At 44.4% G+C, this 27,302-nt stretch overlaps 1 protein-coding gene across 1 annotated transcript; it reads right to left on the bottom strand.

Moving 5' to 3' along the window:
• Nucleotides 1-234: 234 nt before the first annotated feature.
• FAM196A (family with sequence similarity 196, member A) lies at nt 235-27,302 on the bottom strand. Its single transcript, XM_010133473.1, has 3 exons — nt 26,113-27,302; nt 8,710-8,781; nt 235-418 (listed from the first exon to the last, which is right to left on the bottom strand). The coding sequence occupies exons 1-3, from the start codon at nt 27,300-27,302 to the stop codon at nt 235-237; spliced, it is 1,446 nt and encodes a 481-aa protein (XP_010131775.1).

Raw genomic sequence — 27,302 nt, 5'->3', positions numbered from 1 at the left:
AACCGCAAACAAAAGTTGGCGAGGTGTGACCTAACACCTTGCTTCCAGACATCAGTTCATCGCTGCAAAGGCCTTTTTGGTACATACGGTGAGAACTGGATGCCGCCAGAACGGTCACAACTACATTGGCCGGTCACGCTCATCAGTCTACCGCGATCCCATTATAGCTGATAGACAGAACTCCAAATATTTTTTTCAAAGAAGGCCTTGAACTCCACATGTAATGGACTTGGGTTAAAGGAACCAGAGTTTCCATCTTCCATGCTTTTTTGATTCAGTTTTGGATTTTTGCTTGGGAGTGGAGGAGTAGCTCTCCTGAGAATAAGGCAAAGGTGCAACCTGAGTTTCCTCGATAGGATGAAGTTTTCTCAAAACTGGCTGTAGTTTGTCTTCTTGCTGTTTAAAATCCAATTCCACGCTAAAAATGGGAAGAAAAAGAGCAATTGGTTACTAATTATGGTGGAAACATTTCAATTAAGCCAACATCTGACACCAATATGCAAATGTTTAATTTATGACATTAAAATACAAAATAAATGTTTAAATCGGATCTCAATTTACTGTGCTGAAGCGGGGGGGAAGGAGGAAGGTCAGAAAAAAGGACATAATGCGAAAGAGAAATAGGAATGGGGTGGTGCAAACTTCTCCCGAAGGAGGAGGGACGCCTTGAGCATTGTGGCAGAAGTGCTGTGAAGTGATTAGAAACTAAAAATCCTACTTTTCCCCCTCCTCTCTGTGGAGAAATGCTCTTCAGAAGGCTCCGGGGTTCAGCTCTCCCTCCTGCCTGCATGGTCTGGGAGGTGGGGGACAGCCAGGCACGGGCGTCCTTGTGTTTTTAAGAAGAGCCGATGGCTTGGTCATAAGCAATGAGGCTTCACGTTGGTTTCTTGCACGTTTTACCATGAGTGACATTAATTTCCCCAAACTGTGGTCGTACGTGTGCGCTCGTCTAATCAATAAATTAAGCCCTGGTTCTCCCGTACAGTGCAGCCCCCGGCAGCATCTGAACTCAGCCCCGTAACGAGGGCAACACCATCAAACCTGCCTGGCCCCTGCTGTACGGGACTGCTGAGAGGAGCACGTCCCGGGATGCAGATCTGTTCAGCTCGAGGGCACGGGGTTCTGCACTGGGTCTTTTCATCCTGTTTTGTGTGTGACGCTGCAACGTGGCACCTGGATAGTCAGAGTGAGGTGAAATGATGGGAATTTAGACACGGGGCTTAATTGATTTCTTCCCTATGTTTTGCTTGATGTTTTAAACTGAACAGGTAATGGCTGAGGTGAAGATCATGTGTGAAGGTATCTCTTGGGGCACCTAAGAGGTTGCTCTTTCACCTCTGCAGCTGAGGTTTCTTGGGTTTTGCACTGAAATTTGCTATTTCAGCATTGCATAAATATGAGTTATCGTTCCTGGAGGTCAGTTCACTTTTAATAAGTGTCCTCTGAGTTATTTCTGCCATTGCTTGTTTGGTGTAAACTCCTGGAGAAGTTAGGTCTACTTTTTCATGCCTCATGCTTTCTGTGTAGCTCATCTAAAAAGACATGTTTAAACTTTTGTTACTAATATTTCTAGTTCAGGGCGAGCGGCTGTCCACTTTGAAGGCAAGCGCATAGCACAGATCACCTGGAGTCATTTTAAAGGCAGTTCTCCAAGTCAACTGGAATAGCAGGACTAGAAAATTTTGGTGGACTTCAGTGCTGCAGTTTTTGGACATCATTCCATCTAACACCATCTGCTGATTTAGGTGGAGTTTGTTTCCCTTGTAGGGTGGAGGAGAGGGAATTGAAGATGCTGAGAGAAGTGCAGGATATTGTTTTGCAGAGCTGAAGTCTGCCCGCAAGGACTTCAGTGAAGCCTTAGAAAGGGGTTCTGGAGCGGTGTAAGGTCTTTCTTTGCATGGGGCTGTGCCTGCTTTAACTGCTAAACACATTCCGAGCAAAAGTGTCACCATTTCAGTGATTTGGGAGGATCTGGATAAACTTCTTAATAGTGGAGGAGAGAAATACAGTAGGGAAGAGTTCAAATATTCAAACTCTTTTCCCGGCCTCCACATTGTTTAGCAGTAAAAAGACATTGTGAAGCAAAGAAGAGAACTGTAAACATTTTAGCTATTCATTTTCAGTCTTTGTCTGGTTTTGTCTCTTCTTTCAGCCTCCCCATGACAACTCCACAGACTTCACCAGAGAGGACTACACCTTCTTCTAGCATTACTCATGATGGGGATTATAACGACTGGAGTCAGAAGCCCTTTTCCTTATATTAAATAATAATTTTTTATAGATAATTGTGAGTAAACCCTACAAAACCAGGAGATGGATTTGTATAAATCATAACACCAGCATCACAAGCCTTCGCCTGACACATTCAGTTAAGGCACCCTAAAGGTTCTCTCATCTACAATCTTGCTAGATTTGGAACGTTGGGTTGGAACCTCTCCATTTGATGCTTATCTCAAGTTTTTCCTGTGCGTGTGTGAATAGGCTCGTTCTGTGAACCGAGTATAAGCAGCAAAATTTTGTCTGTGATGAATATTCTGTTTTTCTGTGTTTTCTCCCCAAAGCAACTATGTACTTACAACAGCAGCTTTACAGCTTGGGGCAGCTGCCTAGTCCAGGACTGATCAAAAATCTCTTTGCAGTTGCAGCTGTAAGTTACATTAGTTGGTGCTTGACTGAGCCCTGGAGCTGTTTTTTTTGTCATCCCGTTTTCTGCTAATGACTGATACCAGCGCAAAGGGAGCGTCAAATGAGACAATTTTATTATTTTTTTTAATCCTTTCCTATTCCCCAGATCCTGATGTTAGTCATTGCACAGCGTGGGTGTGCACTAAACTGGCTGGGGAGCCTAGCTGAAACCTGAATCACGATCTAATTCTGTCCCTAGGAAGAACCACTGGCGTGCTACAAAAGTTGAGTTTATAGCGCGTGAGGCAAAGTGGTGCAAAAAAGGTGGCGGGTAACAGCAGGGCAGCCAAACGCTGCCTTGAAAACTGTTTTTATACCCAACTGTTAATTTTGGAATTGAAGTCAGCAGGACCCTCTGTGGGGCTTCTCTGTTTGTTTTGTGTCCCTCAGCCTTTGTGTTTTGTAGTTGTGGAATGGAGCTATTGTGTTGGGAAAACAACAAAGACTCGCGTGCCGTAATAACAAGCACCCCAGAACAGACTTGGAAGAAAACTGTTTTCTATCAGAATGTGAATCGTGTTCGGGAAAGAAAGAGAAACAGAATCTATTGAGTAGCAGCTCATCAGCGAAGGACTGTGCTGGGTGTGCGAAGGCCCAGGGGAGAGGGGTAAAGAACTGCCTGCCTCGACTTGAGTAGTGTCGAGCAGTGCAGGGTTGGCTTGACCTCCAGCCGTTCTTGGAGGCCCTGAGAACATCTCAGAGGTGCTTTGGAGTCTGTGTGGCATGATACGCCTGTGCGTGCATGTGCTCTTTAATGCGTGCCAGTGAAAGGCAGGGCTCTCCAGAGGGTGTAACTACACGCGTAGGGGCTGTTGTATGGTAACTGGGGTGATATAGAGCCACGGTGGACAATTTGGACACCTCCCTCAAGGTCTGCGTACAAGGTGGGTGACTGGCTCAGGCAGCTTCTTTCTGGCTAATCCCATTTTGCTGAGAAAGCGTAGGGGCTGTTGTATGGTAACTGGGGTGATATAGAGCCACGGTGGACAATTTGGACACCTCCCTCAAGGTCTGCGTACAAGGTGGGTGACTGGCTCAGGCAGCTTCTTTCTGGCTAATCCCATTTTGCTGAGAAAGCTTGGTCCCTTCCAACCTGGGATTCTATGATTCTACAGTCTTCTAAATCCTGGTGCTGTGGATTAGGGATCGGTGTGGTGGATTTTCTGGTTTTGGCTTCACAGGGTTTTTCGAAGACTAAATGAGTTTATTTTTTGTGTGCTGGCAGCAGAGTGAACTTTTTCTAATTTTGTTGCTGTACAAGGGATTGAAAACAGAGTTTGAGGAGTCATAACCATTTGGTTTTAAGCATAAGGACTGTGGGAGGGCATCAGGCAACAAGCTTAGAAATACGGACGGGTTTTCTTCTTCTCTAACGCAGTCACACATTACAAACGTGAATAATTTTCAGACTATTAGATGCTAATGACTGGATACGTTGGTTACTTGTAAGATTGCCGAATCAGAATAATTGAGGTTCAGGACCGGGCTGTTGGGGGCTTTACCTGCTTTTCTCTTGAAACCTCCAAGGATGGATCTACACAGGCTCTGGGCTGCCTGTTCCTCTGCTTCCTGCCTCAAGGGAAAACCTTCTCCTTCTGCTCAGTCTCATTTCAGCCGACACCCCTTCTATTTACTTTTTTATTACCTGGTTTGTAATGTTAAGACCCCAATCCCACAAGCGTTTGTAGAGCAGCCTAACTCTGGACTAGGTGAAGCAGGACTTAAATAATATAATAGTGTCTCCTTCTGGGTCACGTTAATTGGATGATATGGCATTAGTGCATGCCACGTCTTGGAGGAAGGGGATCCAGATAAGCACTAATCACTCAAAGTAGCTTAATACACTTTTAAGCAATCTCTGTTAAATGTCCTATTTCAAGCCAAAAATCACAAGTTCCTCGGACCCAAAGCGCTGTCGCAAACCTTTAAGATTGTTTTTTACTAGGTGAGAAAGGCTGTAAATTAATTAGTGTAGGTAGGAGAGATGTTGAAATTTACTGTTCTCATAATTTAGTTCCCTGATTTTGTGATATTAATGATCTCTTAGTAATTTGTCTACTTGTCTTATTCTCACTTCAAGTTGCTGTATTTATTAATTTTAATAACTATCACTGTATCTCACCTTTACAAGGGAGCTGCTTCCATGTGGGCTCTGTGCTACCTAGTTAACTCTGTGATTTCATCATCATGAATTCATGCAGCACCATGATTTTAACCTGTTTTATTTGCCACCATCATGTAGAGTTACATTTCATGTATTCTACTAACATAATTTTCTGTTAGGTAGTTGGAGTGAACTGTAGCACTTCAATATCTAAAAAATTAAATACTGAAGCCCAGCAACTATTAAATAAAAATTTCCAGAGAATAAAAAGTAGCCAAATCAATAGTTGACACAGCGCTGAGTGATTTTTCTCTCCAACAGCTACAATAGCGGGGTACTGATTTGTTTGTTCCCCCCGTGCAGAAATCGGCCAGCGATTTGATCTAGTGAAAGTTGACTTGAGAAGTTAAAGTAGTCCCGCAAAAACTATAGAGTCGTCTGACCTTTGTGATTGAAGGGCAGTCGAGCGTGAATCCTTCAGGATGCTCCTTCACGGAAATAATTCAGGGTAAAGGCCTTAGAATAGTGGACTGATTTCCATTCAAGGGTTAAATGTCACACGGGATGGTAACTGAAACGGGAGCGGAAGGGGCAGTGCCACGAAAAGACAAACAGGCTGTGGAGGTTTAGTCCACGTGGGGTTTGGGTGGCAGAGAATTTCTGCCTGTCAATGCTGTTTCTTCATAATAGCAACTTTTTTGGTATTTAAGGTGACTGTCCTGACAGTACACCCGCATAAAACTTACTTGTTAAATTATATATATGTTAAATTTCCATTAGTTTCCATTAGTTAAATTTCATTAGTTTGTGGCAGATAGAAGTAAAAGTTTGTTTGTTTGATCTTTGGTTTGAAACTTTTTGTGGTCTGGGTTTATGAGCTGCTGATGCTAACGGAATAGATTAACATTTGACACAGATTGACATTTGATAAAATGGTGGGTTATTTGTAATGCTTAGTCACAGTTTTTTACTCGTACTTTAAAGGCTGCCTGGAAACTACTCTAAAGGTGTGATGCTGAATGCTTTTTAGTGATGGGTTTAGACTCCTGCTGGGCAGTTGGGACTTTATATTCAGGAGTTAAAATAACAGTGACAATGTTGCCCAAAAAGCCATTTTTCTTGTCAATATAAAGACCAATAATACAGATTTGGAATCTTAGCAAAAAATCTAGATTTCCATGCAAAATACTTGTATTCTTAAACTTCTATTCTTAGAATGTTTACGAACAGTATCAGCATTTTTAATACTAAAAAGCAGCTAAAAACCCCTTAAAATACAACAGTGGTTTTGTGTTGCCATCTACGCACTTGTGCTATTAATATTCTAAAAAGTCATCTTGAGAGGGAAGGGTTTCATTCCATTCTGCATCTGGGCCATTCCGAGATGTAGCTGGGGAGTCAGGAGGACAACTTCATTCTGCCTTCCTCGATGCCGTTTCATGGCCATTTAAACAGGAGGTTTTGAAAGGAATCTTAATATTTTTTAACGTTGTGTTCAAAACTGAATCGTATTTAAAAAACCCCCTCAATTATGGAAAAGTTAAGGTTTTCTCTTTAAATTATTGATTTGTCCCCTAAGGACAGGGGTTGTATTTTGTTTAAGTTTCCCCTATCTACTCAAGGCTGAGGAGGGTCTGGAGTAGGAGCATGTTGTAAAGCTGTCAGTGCAACGTGGGGTAGGTCAGCCAGGACGATCCTCCTGGCCTGACAGCTGACGTGTACCGCCCGCTCGCAGGGTCCCGTGCCCTCACACACCCAGCTGTTCAGCACATCTTGAACGGTCTAAGCTGAGGTTTAATTTTTGGTCCTAAACGGCGTTTTGTCTTAGAATCACGTAACTCCACGCAGCACTTGTTGTGCAAACCCTTTGCAGAGGTGCAGCATGTATCGTCGCATCTGGACTGAAGAGGAGCTTTAGCATCTTTACTGATGACGTGCTGCGCTTCCTTCAGAGGCTTCAGTTCTGTCGGATTTGAGTCGGGAGGAGCCACGCTCCAACCAGGCAGTCTGTCCTCCTGGTAGTTTCCTCAGTGAACTTCTCTCTTATCTTCTGGCTGCTTATCTTGTCTTAGTAATTCCGTCTTCTCCCAGTTCCCCTGTTCTGCTCCATCTTCTCATTGTAGCCTTCTCGCCTGCAGCATATTCTCCTGATGTGTCAGAAAGCTGACCCGATTTTTGCTGAAGCTGCCCCTGGAAACATTGCTCGAGGCGATGCCTGGCATTGCCAGCTTCAGTCCAAGCAGCTATTCTGGTGGGAAACACCGAAGAGGTAGCTCTGCCTGCTGCACTCTTAGTCTGTTGCTGGGGAAACACTTGAAATCCGCATTTCTGGAGTTACTTTATTTGCAGCAAGTGGAAGAGGTAGAAACTGGAATATTTCTTAACTTTAAATCTACTGAGGAGAAATCAAGATTTTAAAAAATTTCCTATTGGACTGTTGCAGCTAATGAAACAAGAGTTTCCCTGGTAGAAATGTGTGATGTTGGACCTTCCCAGGCTGCCTTGAGCAAGAAGTTGCGCAAGGGTGAGCTTGGAAGGAGGGAGGCTTTGCTAATTATGTGCTCCTAAACATTGCTCTGAAGGACGAATCAATAAACAAAGGGGTGCCGTCTCCTGCACGGAACAGCATCGTTCCCTTTTCTAGTGAGCTGGTAAGTAGAAAAGTTGGAGTTGAAGTTCTCCATCCTTTTTTCCTTCCCTTCTAGGCAGTGAGGAGTTAAAATATCAATAGCCCCAGGTTTTCTGCCTGTACCAGAGAGTGAGAGGAGGACTCAGAGGTGAAGCGGGAAGTCCTCTGCTTTTCAGACCTAGCCAACGTTTGTACCTCCATGTATTTGATTCTTCGCTGTCATTAACAGTCGTCTTTATCCGTTTCCATCTGGGCTGCACTGCTGGTTTCCTGCTGTACTCTCACACTGAGATGCGTTTGTTTTCCACCTTACCTGCAGCGCATGAGAACAGTCTGTTGTTTTCAAGACTCTAATGGAGGAGGACAGTTAAGTTGTCAGTACGAAACACATCAGCAGACTTGTGTTGGCTTCATGGCGTGCCCACTGCCTGTTATTCCTTCCTGTAATAGCATACGTGCTGAGACGGGTCTCCTGGCTGGGAGGTTTTAGGAGAGGAAGTTCTGCTTTGGAGGAACATGCAGCAGTAAGCTTTCACCTTTTGCCCCGATGTGTTTCTAGTGACAAACCCCAGGTATTTCCTTCTGGAGGAGAGATTGTAGCGGGTACAGACTATCTTTAAAAGAGACCTTGTCATTTTTTATGTTTGACAGCGATGAGCAAACCCACATTCACGTTACAGACCCGTGCACCTTCGCAGCAGGGCTGTGACAGGAGCTCTCCGTACATGCACAGCAAGACTTCACGTGGGTGTTGCCTGAAGACTGCAAATACCTGATTTGTAAAGAGTTAGTGGTGCCGTTCGTGTTGGGCAGGATCTATTTGCCCTGCATGTTTTCAAACTTGTTCACTCCTTAAAAAAACGGGGTGGCACATCATTGTCCTGATGAAACTGTCTAGACCGAGTGTGACTCTGAGTTTCTTTGCTAGACAGTCTCTCTCTCAAAATCACTTCCCATGTCCAGTTGTTACTGCTATAAAATTATTTTTGAAGTATGTTGGCTCGGACAGAAAATGCTCAGTACCTCCAGCAATGTGAAAGCAAAGCTCAGACCTTGTAACGCTGGACATCCAAGAGCTCCAGCAGGAGTAGTGACCGTGGTCCACTGTCCTTGAGCTGGAGGTTTTAGACTTAAAAAAGAAATTTCATTAATTTAGTGAAGTTAAATTTATGTTCTGCTTTTGAACTGGTTTTGTGCTATTGACAGATAGGACTAACAGCTGATCTTGCACTGGCGATTAAACCATTACTTTCCCTCAGGAAAAAGTGGAATCTAAGTATTTGTCACCTACCTGTAGATGATACATGCACTGTTCCTGCACGTGTCACAGTTAGCCGTGTCTTGACCAGTCCGATACGAAAGCCTGCAAAGACAAGAACACGAGGTCATTAAAAAGTCATTTGCTTTAACATGTTTTTGCCCTCTATGATTGTTTTCGTAGAAATCAGAACTTCAGGAATTTGTTTTCTGTATTCAATATTGGAGTTTAAAATCAAGCCATTAGGAAAAGAGGATCAAAACCAGCACATTCAGCTTCACCGAACAATGGGAAGATGAAGTTATTTTGGAAAATGAGTCTTTAATGACTGCAAGGAGAAAACAAAAGATTTATTTCCATTATACTGCTGTAGATTAAAAGGGAAAACAAGGAAACCACATTGCATGAACCTCTTTTTCTATAAAGCTGCTGTGTGCCAAAGTCATGCTCGCTCACAGACTAAGAGTAATGAAATGTCCAACATTTGCAGAAAAGTTGACTGAAATTGTGATGTGACAAAGAATCAGCCTCTGGAATATAAAGTATTAGTGGGAAATGATACACCAGCTGTTGAACGTGCCTGGCCCTGCGATGGAAAATCAGCATTTCCGGATTGCTGCAGGCTTGTTACTCATCTTAGTGAAGATACTGTTCTCTTTGAAAGCCATCGCGTGGTCCTGGTCACTTCTCCTCGCTAGGTTAAAGGTTTGACTGTGGTTCAAAAGGTTACTGCATCACTCATGTGTTTTATATAGGCTTACACTTTTAAAAAAGAAGAAATTTATCAGACTGAAGTTGCAGGCAGAGAGTGAACCTGAGATTTGTAAGACAAGCTTGTCTGTACAGTGGCACTTCCACTGCCACTCCAGTGACTTTGATCATCAGCCGCGTGGGGTGGGGTCCTGGCAGAGTGCTCTGGGCTCTGGATCCAGCTCTTTGGCAGAGGGGTACCTGTTAAAGAATTTCATCAGTCTTGTAGGTAACTCTAGGCTTGCTTTATTCAGCAACTCGGAGTTGGGCCGTCACCTCAGTGAGTGGCGAAGTACACAGCACACGTTCTTAGTATATAGAGTTTTCTTTTCTACCGTTATATAACTAGGTAAAGTCCACGGTGTTTTCCATAGATCCTCAGTTCTTCGTTCTTCATTGATCAAACGTTCTATTCAATTCCTTTGTCTCAGCAAAACTTGTATTCTTCATTTCACTTCTTTCAAGTCTGTGCCAGTTGTCTCGGTCCTCGGTTGCTTGGGTCACAAGATGAGGATCACCTCTGAAGTTCTAGGAAAAGCTCGAGTTGTTCTGTTACATTCTACATCTACTTGAAACAGATAACCTTAAAATTAATCTGTTCTAAGTTAATCAATGGTCTAACCTTTGAGTATAGCCAAATTTCTGTTGATTCAGCTTGACTGGGGTTTAGGCCAGCTCTGGTCAGGACTACAAGCAGCTTTTGTTTCACACACCTGTATCAATAACTAAAACAATATTCTATTCTCTAATGTGGCAACAGTAAGAAGTTTAAGGCTTATGATTAATTCTCTTACAGTACCCCAGGGAGCAGCTCATAATAGGGTGAAGCTGCTGCTTTTGTTATAAACTTTTTCTTTCTGAAAACGAAATGCAAGGTGGAGTTGTTGCTGGTCTAGTTGTCGTTTCAGGGGGGCTTGGAACTCTCTGGATTTGAAACCTGCTATTAAGGAATAACTCCATGGCCTCAAAAATAGTTTGTACTCAGAGGCTCATGCTCGGATTACCAAGATTGTGAAATCATATCACAGTGGCAAAGCCAGATGGCCACAGCAGAATTTCTATATTGCGAACTATTCCTTACAGGAAACATTCCAACTACTACCGAGTCATATTGGATTACACTTACTCTTTATGCTCTCCAAGAGCAAAGTCGTATCTGTTTTTCAGTTCCCCTTGTAAAATCTTTGGCAAGTTGACATTCAAATTGTTCCCACGCTATCAAAGTTGCACTTGTAAAGTTTGGGTTTTTTTTTCCCCCCCAAGCTATTGATCAAATACTAAAACCTCTTCCTAAAGATACAGCAGTTAAAGTGTGCGGAGGAGTTGGTGAAAGCCTTTTTTTACTGCAGACAGAAAGGGTAGTTAACAGCCACGTTCAGACGGGTGCAGCACAGTCATCCACGTGCCTCTGTATCGGTACAGGCATGAACACACTACGCTGGGTGCCAGGCTGGCGTTTTCTTTCCTCATTAATTTCCAGTTGGGACATTTTCATCCACCTCTGTACTCCTGCAAACTACCATCCAAATACCCAGTGAAGGATCTGGCTCTCCTCGTCTCTGATGGTCCCTCCTGTCTCTGCACAGCGCTGCAGGGTTTGTGCTGTCTGTGCTTGGCTTCCCTCTCTGCCCTGCTGTTTAAGGAATAATTTAATAATAAGGGTTTTCTAATAAGTTTCTCCAAGCCTAGTGTTTACAAAAGCAGACTGTAGCATCCAAGCTATTTCTCCTGCTGATGCCTGTCCCCATTGTCCTGGCTCTGGGAGATGAGCCCTGTGGCAAAGAGTGACAGTGACATCTTATTTGTAGAGTTCCTTGGGAGAAGGGTTGTTGTTTAGGGACGTGCCTGGTGCTCTGAGGGATTTGCTGGAAGAGAGCGAGGTTTCTGGTGGCAGTTGCAAAACCAAGGTGGCTGGGTCACCTTTTTACAGGGGAACTTGCCAAGTCTTTGTTTTTATTTCCCCCCTTCATTGGGGTGTTAGAGGCAAGTTGCTCTTTCACCGGGGACGGGGAAAAGGAGAGCATTTTGTGTTGGAAAGAGAAGGGTGGATGAGGAGTGTTCCTGTGTGCTGAAAACTGTGAGTGGAGGAGGGATGAATCGGAGCCCCCAGGACAAATGTGCAGTGGTGGCGTATCCTGGTGACAGCCCACTCGATCTGGCACAGAACTAAGAAACACTTCAGCAAGAGTCATCTGAGATTAAACACCCAAATAAACATAGTGCAGGATTAAAAATCAAACGGATATGTCTCAGAATCCTGCCCTTCCCTGCACGCTCACACCCATGAAGCAAAGTATGTGCATGGTCGCTTACTGGTCATGTATTTAGTAAAAGCCATTTTATACGTGGTCTCAATGTGGATGTGCCAGTTCAGTCAGCAGCTGCAGCCCCCCCTGAACTGGCAGTGGTTTGGATACCTTATTAAAAGTGAGGTATATGGACTTTAGGTTAATAAACTGTCTTTCTCAAAATTGAGTTTTCCGTATGCTGTTTAAATTAGTTTCTAAAGCATATGATGATCATTAAATGCCCAATAATTCCAGGCTTTCAAATACTTTAAGCATGTATCTCCTAGCTGACGGTAGGAAAGGCAGACTCGTCAAGCTGATGAAAATGCTCCTCTGATAGAAGCATTTAAAGATGATATTTGGACAATCAGTTTGAAATCTGATTTTTTCTTACACGTTTGGCACCGCTTTCTTTTAGCATCGTTGTTCTGCTCACGGCGATACATGGTTTTCTAGTCAGAAGTAATTAATGATGAACTTTTCTTAAAGCATCGTCTTCATATTGCATATACTCAGCTTTTCAGAGGTGATTTTCCTTTCATACTACAGATATGGTGATGTTGCTTTCTCTGAACCATCCTGGTGGTCAGAGTTCTTGGTAAGCCCTGAGAACCCGACTGGAGCACCACTGTTTGGTTTCCATAAGCTCTTTAGCCGGGACTGTGTTACGTGAGTGTTAATACAGGACACATTCAATTATTGCTATACAAATGAAACTCTCCGTGCAAGAACTCTGTTGATACCTCCGGGCTTTGGACCTTCTCGTTTTCCCATAATTATCTACAGAAACACTTGCATGGAATCTATCTACTTTATGCCAAGAAAGATGTTACTGTTGGCACAGCGTTTCCCTGTCAGTCTTGGGCAGCGAGCTTGACTTACAGTGCAGACTTCTGAAAAATTGAGCTTCCCGTCAGTGTTAACTGCTAGAAGTGGTTCGGGAGCACAGTCTGGATACCAGTTCAGGGCTGCAGAGTTCTGGATGATTATGTTTTCCCTGGGAGATGGAGTGTTTTGGATAAGCTGCTTTTTTCCCTCCCTCAAACAATTTTAAGGCTATTCCAGTTAGAAGAGCTCAGGCTCAGCAGATTTGTCTTCATTGGTAAAGCACTCAATGTTTTTCCCTAAGAGTAAATCCTGTAAAATGTGAAGTTTTACACAAAACAAAGATTCCTACAGAAAATTTTTTTTTTTTTAAAGAAATGGAAGTTGGTTTTTGGTCTGGTTTAGATCTGCAGTGGAGTGTTTCACTTTGCACTGAGTGAGATGCCTGGGAGGCGGGAGATCCCCCAAGCTACGACTCCCGCGGGCGATGTACTCCACATAAAAATAATCTCAGCGTCAAGCCTTGGAGCTCATTTTACCGATCTTCACATCCTGATTTTAGGAATGCCCCATCAGTTTAACTGTAAGCATCATCGCATTTTAGAACTCGCTTCAGTCTCTCCCTTTTCATCTAAGAAGGTTAAACTTGATCACCGCAAGGTTGTGCTGACCTGTCTGGTGTGTAAGGGGGGACACCTCTACTCTGCTGGGCTGCTGCTTCGGGGTGAGGATGTGCCCATGATGCCTTATCACTCTTGGGAGGAAGAAAATCCAGCAGCCTTAAGGAGAAATGGAGATCCAGCCATCGTTGGTACCGAGGTGTGACCAAAACTGTGAGCGCGGAGGGCGAAGGTGTTGATTGGGTTGTCATCTCTGTCTCCTGGCCTCGTCCTGGCTCTCCTCATGTGGTGTGGTCCCTTGGGTGTCCCTGTGGGCTCTTTGACTTCGAGTTTTGCATGTTTGTGCTGCAGTGTGGACTGCTCACTTCAGGCATCCTAAACCACGCAGAATTTGGGATCTGCTGGTATTCAGATGTGAGGTGCAGTCCGAGGGCAGCACTTGGCATCTTTGCCTTCTACCACAAGCTCGTACCTGTCATCTACTTCATTCTACTTCCATGAACAAGACCCCACCAGATCTAACCCCTTCCCCTACCAAGCAGTGACTCCCTCTTTTTCTCAGTGATCATACAAAGAACGATGTTCTAGTTTATATTTGGAAAAATATTTATCTCGTGGATGCTGGAGGAAATCTTTTGGCTTGTTGAGGTTGCTTTCTGGGCAGTTGGCTACTTGATTTTTCTCCAAAAACAGTGAAGAAATGAGTAAGTGGTTTTTTGGTTTCATAATATTTTTTTTTTAGCCTGTCAGTATAGCAATGCCAATCTGGCACTGTTCACTCCTGGTTTCACGGGATGCGCTCTGATCTGCAAGAAAGCAACTGAATGTGTACACTGGAACATTTAATCGGCTTCCCTGGTATTTATATTCCTCTGTTTCCTACAACTTTAGAATCTAGCGTGTTTCGATAGACACCAATAAGAAGTCATTACTCCACCAGGCTCATTCTGTGATCCCTCGCTCCCTGAGGTTTCTGTGCTCCCGTGGATGTACACACAGATGGGCATGGGAAGTCCCGTGTGTTATGTGGTGCCGTACAGTCAGGTTCTGGAGCAGGGATGGATGTAGGTTTGTTGTATTTGCTACGGCTGCATGGAACTGGCGGGCTCACCTGGGGCAGGGTATCTCATCCCCATACCTCGTTTTTCATGTATGCTTGCTATCCACATTGCATATTGTTTTCAGGAGACTTTCATTTTATTGCATTTCTTTTAGCGTTCTTGGCACAACCTGAGCTTAACCTCAATTAACACTTCCAAGTATTAAAATATTATAATGAAGTGCAACCATTTTGCTGACATGGACTGACGGTAACTAATAATAGGCTGCAATTTTGAGAGCAGCCAAAGGGAATTACACCCTCTAAATCCCTGCGAAATGCAAAATTTGTGCACCTGCTCGAGGCACTTTTTTTTCTTGAAAATACCAACTGTAACATCAAATTCTTTGCATTTGGGTAGTGTTTTGCTGGTATGAAGTTGATATCCCATTGAACTGGGAGGGAATTGTACGTCTGTATACGCTGATGTTGCTTCTGTTAGTGAAGGGGCACTAATTCCGGTATCTTGGACATCTCCTAAAAACAATCAGTCAATCTTAAGAAGCGATTTGGAAGGGTGGGTTATGTGTGGATGGCTTCCCTTATCTGCCGGGATGGAGGATTCTTCATATTAATTTACTCAATGGCATGTTTTTACCAAAGTGCCTGTGCTTCAGAGCGTGTTTGTGCTCCGACGGGGGTGCTCTTCGGATGATACTGATGTTCATCACGCTTTTGATGTTTTATCTCCAGCAAGGAGGATAGGCTTCAATAATATTTTTTTTTGGTGGTGTTTTTATTAAAACATAGTGAAACAAATTAGCTTAAGAAGGTAGTGGACCTTTGAAGTGGTTTTGAAGGGGTGGTCGTGGCCTTGCTGAATAGCTGAGGAGGTAAGTGTAGGCTGCGGTTCTCCTTGAGTCTTTTTATAAACGGGGATTGTATTTCCACGCGTAGCCTAGTACTGCTGGGACTCTGTAGCACAGCTAGTTAAACACACTAACGTTATCAGTCTTTACAAAGAAACAGTCTGGTGGAGAACTTCTCAAGCCCTTTGTTTCCTAAAGTATTACAGAGCTCCAGAGGAAATTATCCAGACTCACTGCTAACAGACTTGGCCTTTTGGCAGAGTAAGATGACTTCACTACGTCACGTGTGGTTTACTTGTCCTTCTGACCGGAGTAAGTCATGGCAGAGCTACATAAACAGCAGGAGAATCACCTGTCTATGTTTCGCAGGGTCATATAAATCCTGCCTAGCCCTATAGTCCAACCTAGGCAAGATTCCCTGTTCTAGCTCAGAGGAAAGCCTCATCTAAGCACATTTGTATTGGCAAAATCATGGTTCTGCTGGATGAATGAGTATCTGCCTGCTGTTCCCTTAAGAACTTCCACTGTGCCATCAAACCGGCACAGGTATAAAACAGGTATAAAACATCTCGGGTCAGCCTTTGGCTCATATAAAGATGTGCTGAAAAATCACCTGCCCGGTAGATAAATTGTTTTAGTCTTAGCGCTGCTGCGTTTTCATTACGTTCATCAGTGCCAATTAGCAGCTTTCATTTATAGATGATAGCGGTACAGCCCGATTAAAATCAAGAATAGTCTTGTGCTTTGAGCAGTTACCTTGAGGCTTTTTTGTTTGAAGTCTGCAGTTGGATGCAAACGCTCAATTTTTTCATGCTTTTCAGAGGTATGTTGGGGTTTGGTGTTTGTTCTATTTCTCCCTTGGCTTTCACCTAAAGATTTTTTTTCTTTTTTTCGTGATGCGTGTTTGGCTTTGCTTATTTGTTTCCCCAGTACAAGCCTTGGCAGCCACCTCTGTCTCTCTGTCCTTCTTAGCGTAGGATATAAGCTGAAAGAGGATAGATTTAGATTAGCTCTGCGGAAGAAATTCTCCCCTGTGAGGGTGCTGAGGCACTGGCCCGGGCTGCTCTTAGCGTAGGATATAAGCTGAAAGAGGATAGATTTAGATTAGCTCTGCGGAAGAAATTCTCCCCTGTGAGGGTGCTGAGGCACTGGCACAGGCTGCCCAGAGAGGCTGTGGATGCCCCATCCCTGGCAGTGCTCAAGGCCAGGCTGGACGGGGCTTGGAGCACCCTGCTCTGGTGGAAGGTGTCCCTGCCTGTGGCAGGAGGTTGGAACTGGACGATCTTCAAGGTCCCTTCCAGGCACATTGTTCTGTATTTCTTTGATTAGATCCTGATGGTCAGCATCAGTGGGGTGGTTTTCTTTAAGTAGTTACTACGTGAGTATTAACTAAACCTTAACGAGTACAGTTTTCCTCTCTCCTGGGTTGCAGGGAGCGTGGGAAGGCTGTCCACAGGCTGGAATGGTTGGAGGGACCGAGGATCAGTCCACACTGATCAGTCACTGTGGCCATCAAAACAGTGGGGAAGACCCTAGTCGTCCTGCTGGGTAGAAGCGTGTTTTAACACCCACTAACAAAAAAAAAAAGGCAAAAGAAACACTGCACAAATCCACTAACTCATTTTGAAAGGTTTTTTTAACCGATGGCAGAGCAGAGATCCTCTGATGCTCTAAAATAAGAGCCCGTAAGAGCCAAATCTTTTTATTTCCACCTTTTTGGTTTTTATCTGTCTTGTTCTTACAGGGCCGGTTGTTTTCATTTGGTTTCTGAAAATATGTGGAAATGCAGAGAAGCTCAATGGTGAGGTTTTTCAGACATTAGTTTGTTGTCTTTTGCTGGATCCTGACAGTTGGAAGCAGATGACTAATTTTCTTTTTGAGATATTTGCACTGTGGGCGTATGGCATGACTCCCGAGACAGCAATTCGAGCGCTTTCACCCTGTAAATACTTTTTATATTATACTCAGGTTAGTCAGGGCGTGAAGGGTTTTTAAAAAAATATGTATTTTAATAGGGCTGTCTAGTGATTTAGAAAAAAAACCTAACAAAACATGAGAATGGAGAGAATTAAAATGAAATCACAAAATCTTATGGGAATTAGGTGCATACAAGGTCTGGCCTCTCTCTTGACTGTTTGTGCCTCTCTTGTCTCATCAGAAAAATCAGGAGAAAAATTAAAATGTCAACTCTTTGTATTTATTGGTAATGATTCAGGGAATTTGTTTGCTCTAGCTGAGCAGTAACTGTAAAACTGGCATATAATTCTTGGGCCAGACACTTCCAGCGGGTTATCAGGGAGTTACGCTAAGATGAGGTCTGTCTCTTTACCCCCTGCACTCTAAATCTCTCTGCAGAGACTCGCTCCTCACCTCAGAGCATCATTACTTGGATGCCCTGAGACTTTCGAACCCGCAGCTCATCGCCAGAACTTGTCCTTTTACTGCACCTTCAGAGCATGTTACGTTGCTCTTCTGGGTTCCCATCCTCTACCACCCCCAAGTCCACCTCGTTTTGAAATTTCTTCTGCAAGGAGTTTTTGGGACTAGCTGGGGCGATGCGCTCAGTGGTGTCATCACCAGGCAAAAATCCCTGCTCGTGCTCTCGCACCTCCCTGTTGCTCCTACCCTGAGCTGAGGAGTTTCTCAGCTACTGAGCGATTATCCACGTCCCTGCGCGGTGGCCAACAGCTCCTTGCCAGCCACAGCACAGAGATTCCCAACGCTCGAGCGAGCAGACCAAAGGGTATTTCAGAGATGTGAACTAAGAGCATGTTGACGGGTGAATAACTATTAAAACGCAACACCTAGCGTTTCGCTTGACTTGGACTTTTGAGTGAAGGCGGCTGCTAACGGGTTGTTTCTATAAAGGTGGGAAGGCAGGAGAAATAAGAAGTCTGTGGTATTTTCTCATCATTTCCCAGGGATCGAGATCTCTGTGCAAGCTCCAGCACTCTGTGCACGTTACGTATATAAGCCTATACCAGCTTAAAGCAGTAACTACATCAGCCATGCTCTCTGCAAACCAAAGAGCTTGCTTAAAATTCTAAATATTCTGCAGTAGCACAAAATTAAACACACGGCCACTGATCTCACTGACTGTGTACTACTTGCAAGAAGGATGGGGAACTGTGTGGAGGAAAAAAAAAAAACCAAACAGCAGGAAGGACCCTGGGAGTGCTGAGCACTTTTTCTGTTGCAGCTTGAGTAACTCTTTGCAGGTCTTGGTACTTCCTAGTTTCTCATTTCTTTTAATAATGGCAGTTTGAGATTTGACTGCAGCACAGCGGAACCTGGAAGGCAGCAGCTGGGCCTTTGCTTGAGCTTTGTACACAGATCTCAGCAAGGTCCCATCCCCGGGAACTGTTTCTGAGCTCGTATGGATGACAGTGAAGTAAACAAGTCTCGCAGTTAGCAAAGAGAAGACCTGAGCCGTGCCAGGTTGTACCATTCCGCAGTGTAAATGGCCTGGTTAATGTCAAAACACCTCTGCCCCTCTCTACAATCCAGTGACAAATTACTAGACCACACTCAGCTTCAATCGTGTCTTCTCAGGATATAGGAACCAAGAGAAAAAAAAAACAGTACACCCAACACAGTCCTGTCTTATCCTCTCCTGGTTTGTTCATGCAGCAAGTGATGTGGTAAAAAACATCCTCCATCACCACCTTCTTAGTAAAAGAGGGTTAAGCAGAGCTGGATGTGTTTGGAGAGATTTCCCAGCTCCCTCTGAGTGGCAGTTTTCCTTCCTGGTTGACCTGTGCCACAGCAGATCCCTCTGCTGCTGCTCTGTGAGATTGAGAAAGCCAAACCATCACTATAAACTGTTGCAAAAAGCTCAGAACTGTCCCAGTTTCACTTAAGTATTCCAGTAAACTGCTGCTTTTCTAAGTGTTTGCCTATAATGCGGAAAAAGAATGGTTTGGTGACAGGGCAGAGTGACCTAGTGCTGACTGCAGATGGTGAAACGTGCCCGTGCCCCTGTGCTGGACTGCTCTCCGTATCTAAACTTGCTTATCTATTTACTCATCTGTCTTCAATGTTACCCTGTATTTGCAAAGCACAAAATGAAGCCATGAAGAGCTACAAAACAGTGTGGACCACCTTAGCTTTTTCAGGGTCTTGAGCTGAGAGGGTTCCTGGGTCTGTCCTGAAACAAAGCAGGCAGCAGTGACGGTGAGGTGGTGTGCGGCAGGAGGGACAGACCTGTGCCCAGGAGCTCCTCGCTTAAAAGATGTTTTCCTCCAGTTACTGAGAGAGTCCACAGATACCTGACTCTAGCTCAACTCATGACCTCCTTAATTTCCCTGAACTGCATTTTTATGCCTCAATTCTGGAGCCAGGAGTAGTCGGGAGCCTCAACAGTTTGAAAACAAAACACCTCTCTTCAGACAAGTCTCTATACTCAAATTGTCCAGACAAAATCCATTTTCCCTGGTCAGGGTAAGAGAGAAGCATATCTTGGTGTAAGCACAGGGGCTTACACCAGGTGTCAGTTAGAAATCTGGAGATTAATCTCTCGGCAAACAAACGGCAGTGAGAACCTGACACTCTAAAGCTCGTTTGGTCTCGTTTGCACCTGATGGGATGGGTACCTGGCTCTTTGCTCTGTCTCTTTGTATTCCAAAGCGACTGACAGTCAAAATGCAGTTATTAAAGGATTATTCTAATGGTGTCAAGTGAAAACTGGTAATTCAGTACCTAAATAACATCCTCTCTAACAGACTGATTTAGCAGAACAACTCTCCGTGCAGGTATGGAAGTGCACAGCTGGGGACAGCTGGGAAACCTCCCCTCACGCTCTGCGGTAATTCAGAGGGGTGCGTTTAACAGGAACGTATCTGCTTGCACCGACTCCAAATCTGACTCCGCACTGGAGCTGTGGAAATTTCCTTTTACTGGCCCTTGGGTCACTGCAGCCCATCTGAGGGAGAAGCCTTGAAGCTTCGTTTCCCTTCAAAGCCCAGAGTGCTGCTGAACTGGGAAGTGTGGTGGTGAATGAGATTCCCTCTTGTTTTTAACATCTGTGGAATAGCGACTAGACCTAAAGAAATGTATTTTTATAAGTACATCATTGAATTGTGCCTTTACAGTATATGCAGATAACTTGGTTTGCTTATTCCACCTGTTTATGATTCCTGAGACTCGGAATGTTCCTAGTGTCATTTTTTTGGAGTAAGCATTAAGATCAAGTATCTTTGCTAAACAGATGATTCTTCTTGTTTATTGATGTTTGTTCCATGTACTGGTGGTTACTAACTATTAATTTCTCATTTTCGTTCATCGTCTGATTGTTGAAAACCACCTACCCCCGTTTTCCTGATGAAGGATGTTCAATAGCTATAAGCTACCGATGGCAGGAGGGTTATTGAACACCACCACGGTGCTCTTTATCTTAAATGTTACAGTCTGTGTTCTCTGAATGTCTCTGACACATGTTCCAGGAAGGTCTGTGAAACTGTGAACATTTGCCCTTTTTAGCCATAATTTGATGTGAAACTTTAATTATGAGCAATAGAGTAAGTTTGTCTAACTCTTCTGAAAAATCCCATCCAAAATATAAATCTCGCCAAGTTTTGAGGGTTTGTGAAATCCTGTGCTGGGAAAGGCTCGTGTTACCTGCCCTTGTAGATCTAAATCAAGTGGGGTTTAGTGATCTAATTCAGAGCAGGGGTACTGTGAGGTTACGCCTTGGATTAAGTCATGATTGATGGTTTATCACCAACTTTCATTTGGGGTTACTGAGAATTTTAAGCAAGAGGGGTCGGGGTGGCCACGTGAACTGACGGGAGGTGTTGGAAGAGTCTCCTTTAGGAAATACGTACAGTAAGGGCAAGTAAATGGACTTTTATGGCATCTGAGTACTTATCCTGCTTTCAGGGATGGATAAATGAGCATCCGAGTGATGGCTGAAGGCTGAGCTGTAACTGGGGAAGGAGCACAGGGCCCGGGGTAGGACCTGTCACGGGTCCTCAGGCGAAGAATTTATGGAAATTCTGCTTTCAATGACCTAAGGGAAGAGCAGAAAAGATCACGGAATGCGTTTTGCTCAAGGATTAGTGTGACACAGACACCTTTTGGGCAGTGACGAAGCCTGACAGTTCAGCTACTAATAATTAGAGAAGGAGTAGTGCCACAAATGGCTTTAAAGAAGGGAAGAGAAGGGTGTTCTGTGGCTAGAAAATAAAAACTGCTGTCAGCTGTTCCACTCTGAGAGTGATCTTTGTGGCAGCAGCCAAGAAAATGGTATGTATGAATTAGAATTTAAAAGAAACCCAACCAACCATCCACTGGCCCAAGCATCACAAGATCCGCCAAGCACTGATTCCTGCAAAAATGATTTCTTTTCCTTGACTAAAGGGAAGTGCATCCAAAGAGATTTCCAGGCTCTGCCTTAGAAAAGTGAATTGTTACCATCTCCTGTAATTGAAAAAGCAAAACCAAACCAAACTGGGGGCGAAATCCCAAACAAAACCCTGTCACATTATTTCTGCAGCTAGCACGTAACCTCCCAAGGCTGTGCTTTCAGAGGCTGGGCTCCGGTGAACTCTTCCAGTTCTCATTTCTCCTCGTTGGCAGTAAGGAGCTCCCTGGTTTTTAAGAGCATGTAGATGGGTTGAGGTAGCAGAGATTGGTACTGCTTTTATTTTCCCTGTCTCCTTTGTCTGAGTTTAGCAGCTGGACTGTTCTGGAAGTAGCTCCTGAAAAGGAGAAAAGCAAACAATCCAGGCAATAATTTCTTTGGCTGCCTGAGTTTCATTTGCCGTCATTCCTGAGTCAGGATGGAAGTTTATGCTCTGCTCTTGTGACCTCACGGATGATTGCTTGTGGTGGTTTTGAGACAGCAGTACCTGGGTGAGGATGCTGCCTGCACTGCGTGAGGCTCTCCTCTCCCCTCTGACACAACCAGACACACATGGTACTGGTTTATCTTCTGCTCCGAAGTGATAATGAGAGACACAAATTCCCTTATTCCTTGGAAAACATGAGATGACATTTAAATTCTGTCCATGAGAACATGTTCTTTCAAAGCTGCCTCGAAGGAGCCTGGCGCTGCTTGTCTCATGAATGTTTGCTGAGAGCTCTTTAAATTCCTGAACTGCTGTTGACTAATAAATGAATATAAATTCTCTCCGTCCTGTCTGACGTGTTGCTTTTGGCCTGTCGGGGTCAAAATACCGTGACTCGGCTTTGTATGGCAAATGGAGTCCTTTGTTTATTAAAAGTGCTGATTTGCTGTATAATGAGAAGGGCCTGGATTACTGCTGCTTTTCACGGCAAGGATATAAGGGGCAGGTCATTGGTGTTCTTCAGCAGCAAAATAGGTTTGATTATCTGTTACAATTTCATAGATGTAAGTTAGCCAGGTTTTGGGGACTTGCATTTTGCTTTCCATCCTGTTGGCCTCAGTGAGGGTCCACGCAGAGCAGAACTGGGTGTAACTGCGTGCGCCGTACCTGGATGGAGGCAACGATGTCAGTACAAATCGCTGGTGGTTCATGAGAAGATAACGCAAACGTCATTTGGAGCATAAAACTTGCTTTGTGCTGTAAAGCTGCCCCTCGCATCATGTAATATTCAGCATTTTTTTCAACTGGGAGCTGGGAGTCGTAATTGAAGCCGTAGCTGGGTGAGTTTTACTCATGCGTGACTTAACATGAACATTGTTGAATGCCTTTTGCTGTGGTGGAAGTTATTTTTTTGTAGGATCTTCCATATAGTAAGGTATAAGTACTGTTTTGTGAAATATTTAGTAAATAAACATAAGAAATACACAGTTTAACTAATTTCCTGTGATACTGGGGATCACAGGCCAGCGATGATGATTTCTACCCCGTCCCCAAATCTGTGATGTGTTAACTAGGTGGATTTAATGCATTACAATACTGCAGTGCCTGATGCTAGGAGCTGAGTTGCCTCGTTTTACCCGAATTCTGCTTTCTGTGACCAATACATGGGGCCTGATCCCAGAGAGGGGTCACGGTGCGCCCTCAAAGTCTCAGATTGGGCAGACCCTGGGCTCCATCAGGTGTTAGAGCAGCTCTGTGCTTCTCTCCCTCCTCCTCCTCCGGTGCTGTTCCCCTTTCTTTCCAGCAGAGCCGGACGCCGCGTGCGGTTGCTAATTGCAGATAATGTAGTACTGCCATTGTGAGGAGTACACATAGCTGATATCCACCCGAAGGATGATACCGCTGTCTTCAGAGATGCTGATACAATTTCGCTGGCATAGACTCATTTAGTGATGAATTGCAGTAATAGCAGTTCAAGACCTACCGCACATTAGTGAAAACGAATCCACTGAGCACTAGTCCCATGGCACTACAACAGCACTTAAAGAACACTGATTTTCTTGAAGGGAGAAAAATCTGATTAAGAGATTTAGCGGCAAGTTTGTTGTTTATTTTGTTTTATTTTTTTAACAGCAGTGTGTTATTTGTATTTGTTTCTTGATGTATGTTACTGCGCAGAATTTAATATACATAAGAAAAGCAGGAGAGTGCCATAAACCCAGAACACTCTTTTCTGGTTTAGCAGATGGAAGGCTCGTCTACGCTGCAGTAAGCAGAGATGTAGCAGTAGTGCTGCTATTAATTTCTGGTTATAAACTGACCTACCACCTGGTTATGAGAGGAAAAAAGCTCGACGTGCTTAAATGGAAGAGATCCACAATAGTCAGCGTACGCGGTGGTGGGTCTCTGTGGCAAAGATGTTGTAGAAATGAATGCAGTAATTGGAAAGAATTATGCGAATAAAAGGAAGAGGCAACCTATTATTGCCGTGGTTGTCTGAGGGAATGGGGGAATAAAGACAGCTTGGTGTTAATAATGTGTTGCTGCTTTGCATGAGAACAGAGTGTTCTTTCAGCTCGGGAGAGCGATCCGTGGAGAGCAGAAATGTCCCAAGCGTAATGCTGGGCTCCTTTGTGCCATCTCCTTTAAAATTCCCCGGGGCTGGAAAATTAGAGAGATCTGGAGGACAAGAATTCCTAAAACCAGAGAAAATATGCAAGTATGCATCTCCGCTCTTTCCTCCTTCCCCCTTCGTGTCTCGCTGGGAGGGGGCACGCCTGGAGCAGGCAGAGGAGTCACTAGAAGTGGCTCCAAGTAGGAACCTTTTTCTGCTCTTGGTAAGTTTTAAGGCAGCACCTTTGCGTGTGGTGTTTAAAGCAACTCCCCCATGTGCAATCTCACTTTGCTTTGTAAATACTTTGCCTCCAAGTTTTATGATGAACCTCAACCCCTGGTGTAACTGCCACTGCTTACAGTTAATGTCAAAGAACCATTAAAATGGTTTAATTGTCTCTTCCATGTACTACAACATGTTGGAAAAGATTTGAAAGCACATGATGTGTTTATGGATAGCTGTGCTATCTCAGAGCTAATACATATATCATTATATACACTATATTATATATAATATATATGTAAAGGCTATAGCTTTGTCAGGTTGACAGCTACAGAAGGAGTATTTGAAGATGAGCCATCCTTGACGCTTCAGGCGAGACCTCTTTTGTGCTGAGGGCAGGGACACACTCCTGATGTCAGCTACATTAAATGCGTCCACTGATGTGAGGGCAATAAAAAAATAAGTATTTGCTGCACCTGTTGCTTTTCCTGCCTTTGGGAACAGATAACAACTTCATCTCCAAGGGCGAGGAGGAAGCACAGGTATCTCTCACAGCCGACTTTGCTCGTACACACAGATCAGACGGTGAGGCATGATGAAGAAATACTTGTCTATCTGTTGTGTTTTGACAAGCAGCGCGCCACTGCTTTGCAATTCTCTTGCAGCTTCTGCAAGTTAAGAAAGTCAGAGGAATACTTTTTCTGAATAATAATGAAAAAGAAAGGAAATCAGTGAGCCTGTGTCGCTTTCAGCTAGATCAAGACGCTCCCTAGCCTGAAGAGCCAGGATTTGACAAGGTATTCTAAAAATACTGTAACCAGCTGTAAACTAAACTAAAAATGCTGAAGCTGTGTTGACAGCCTTGTCCAACAGCTAAGATGATTTTTTAATGAAAAACATTTTGAATTTTTAGGATTAACAAGATGATTTCTACATTCCTAGAGAAGGAATGGAATTGCAAAGCTCAAGGTTGATCTTTCTGACTCCAGTGAAAACAAGCGCTGCTTCCAGCAGCACAAGCTGCTGGTTCCTAACGTGAAAATCCCCATTTCTTCTGACAAACTCTGGTGTAATTACAGAAGCATGTAAAAACACACAAGCAGCACAAACACATTTTGAGGTGCATTTGTTGAGTAAAGATTAGTGAGCTGAGGCCAGCAAATCTGCAAACTGCTTGTTCAGGTAATGCAAGCGACGGGCTGAACTGTCCAGGAGAAGACTAAAGGTTGGAGAAGACTAAAGGTGTTATAGTAGCTACTAATTGTAATTCCTTATGGGTTGATTTTAATAACCTAAGTCAGAGATAACACAATTCTGTTTCTTTAGGCTCAAGTTTAGCGTGTTAAGTGGTGTGAATGCTGTAAAGACGACTTGAATATTCTTAGTTTTCATTTAATTTCCTTCTGAAAGAAACATCATTAATAATTCAGAAGGCGCGAGGAAACCTGACAAAATTCATATGCCATTAATAGAATTATATTAAGAGTTGTAATAATATCCCTTAATCTCAAAAGGTAAGGCTCTTACAGAATTAAGGTTTTGCTGCTGCTTTTCCTGCCGTGAGGTATTACAGTTAATACAAGTTGCTGATGTGAAAGCATCCTCGCTCCTCTTGTGCGGAGAGCGGCTCATTCTGTGCTCGTTAGAAAAGGCACAAGAAGAGATATTATATAGGTCCTTCGTTAAATAGCTACTTAGTTACATCCTAGGACGAGCAGATACCAGACTTGTGAATGCTGCTGGAGGTTTCCCTGGGACTCGCCTCTAAAGCAGCAAAACTTAGTGGGTGTGAGAAGTACCGTGTGTAACTACCGAGGAACGCGCTGCGGCGGGTGCAAGGTTACGTTAACAAATTCAAGGGCAGGACTTGTCAGAAAAGGCATTTCAACCAGCTTATACTCATGTAAAAAGCTTCTACTCACCCTTCTCTGTGAGCTTCTCCTTTCTCTAGCTCCTGTATAACACCCAACAACACTTTTATGGTTTCCTGACTAGAGCTTATCAAATTTTCCATCATCTGAAGCTGCGCTTTCAAGTCCACAACTTCCGTGTGAGGCACGATTTGTTGGCATTCCTCGCTCACCGCCACGGCCGTCTGGCACGGCTGGTTCTCCTCCAGAGGCGAAACATTTAGCTGAAGGGTCTGTTCGTTACATTCGGTGGCTTGGCACTGCGCCCGTGACGAGCAGGCTCGGGCATCTTCTGCCTGGGGCTGAACACCGTTCAGGTGCACCGTCCTCTTTCTGTCCTCCTCGGCTGTCGGGCACGGTGACCAGTCGGTCTCGGTCGTGAGGTTTGGCAGGTCGGGCTGCGAGGCATGGGAACCGGACGCCGGTAAATAAATGGTGGCCACTTCAGTCTTGAAGACCCTCCCGTGGAGGGGCTGGACGACCTCCACGCTCGCTGGCCGCCCCGCTGCCTGTCTCCCGCGGCCGGGCGGCCGAGCAGCAGCGAGTTCCTCCAAAGAGTCGGCCGAGTTCGGGGAAGAAGGAGACGGCTCTTGGGGAGAGCTGTGCAAATCGCTGCTTTTCCAGCCCTCGGCCCCGTTGTCGCGAGATCCCGTGTTGGTTCGCTCGTTGAGGTGGGAAATGAACTCTGCTGTCTGTAGGCTGCCGGCTTTCCTGCTCCACTGAACAGCCTCCCCTGAGCTGCTGCCGTCTTTGTCCTTAATGTCGATCAGAAACCCGTTGTTTTCACTCTTAAAGGTGTCGACGGTCGAGGCGCTTTTCAGAATATTCCCTTTTTTGCGGTCCAGAGGAAAAGTCTGGTAACACTTTTTCAGATCGGGTGAAGTCTGGACTCCTGTGCTCTTGGTGACGTTGGGTATGGACCTCCGGGCGGGCACCGTCATGTACTTGCGATACGCCGTTTTGTAGGAGATGGGCTTGGCTTCTCTCTTGTCGGGATCCTGCGTGGTGGAGAGCTGCTTGTCGCGCTGCTCGTTCTGGGCCTCGCAGATGTCCTTAAACCGCACCTGGAGGGCTTTGTTGCGTTTCTTGATCTGCCGGTTGGGATCCAGTGCGTATTTCATCTCCAATGCGAGTGAAGCCGCTGGCTCAACTTCGCTTTCCGAGGCGGTGAGTAAGCATTTGCTGGGCTCCTTACTCACCAT

This window comes from Buceros rhinoceros, unplaced genomic scaffold, assembly GCF_000710305.1.
Source record: "Buceros rhinoceros silvestris isolate BGI_N320 unplaced genomic scaffold, ASM71030v1 scaffold19683, whole genome shotgun sequence".
NCBI classification, from domain to species: Eukaryota; Metazoa; Chordata; class Aves; order Bucerotiformes; family Bucerotidae; genus Buceros; species Buceros rhinoceros.
Note: the sequence above shows the minus strand (reverse complement) of the source record. Positions and strands in the feature narration are given on the sequence as shown.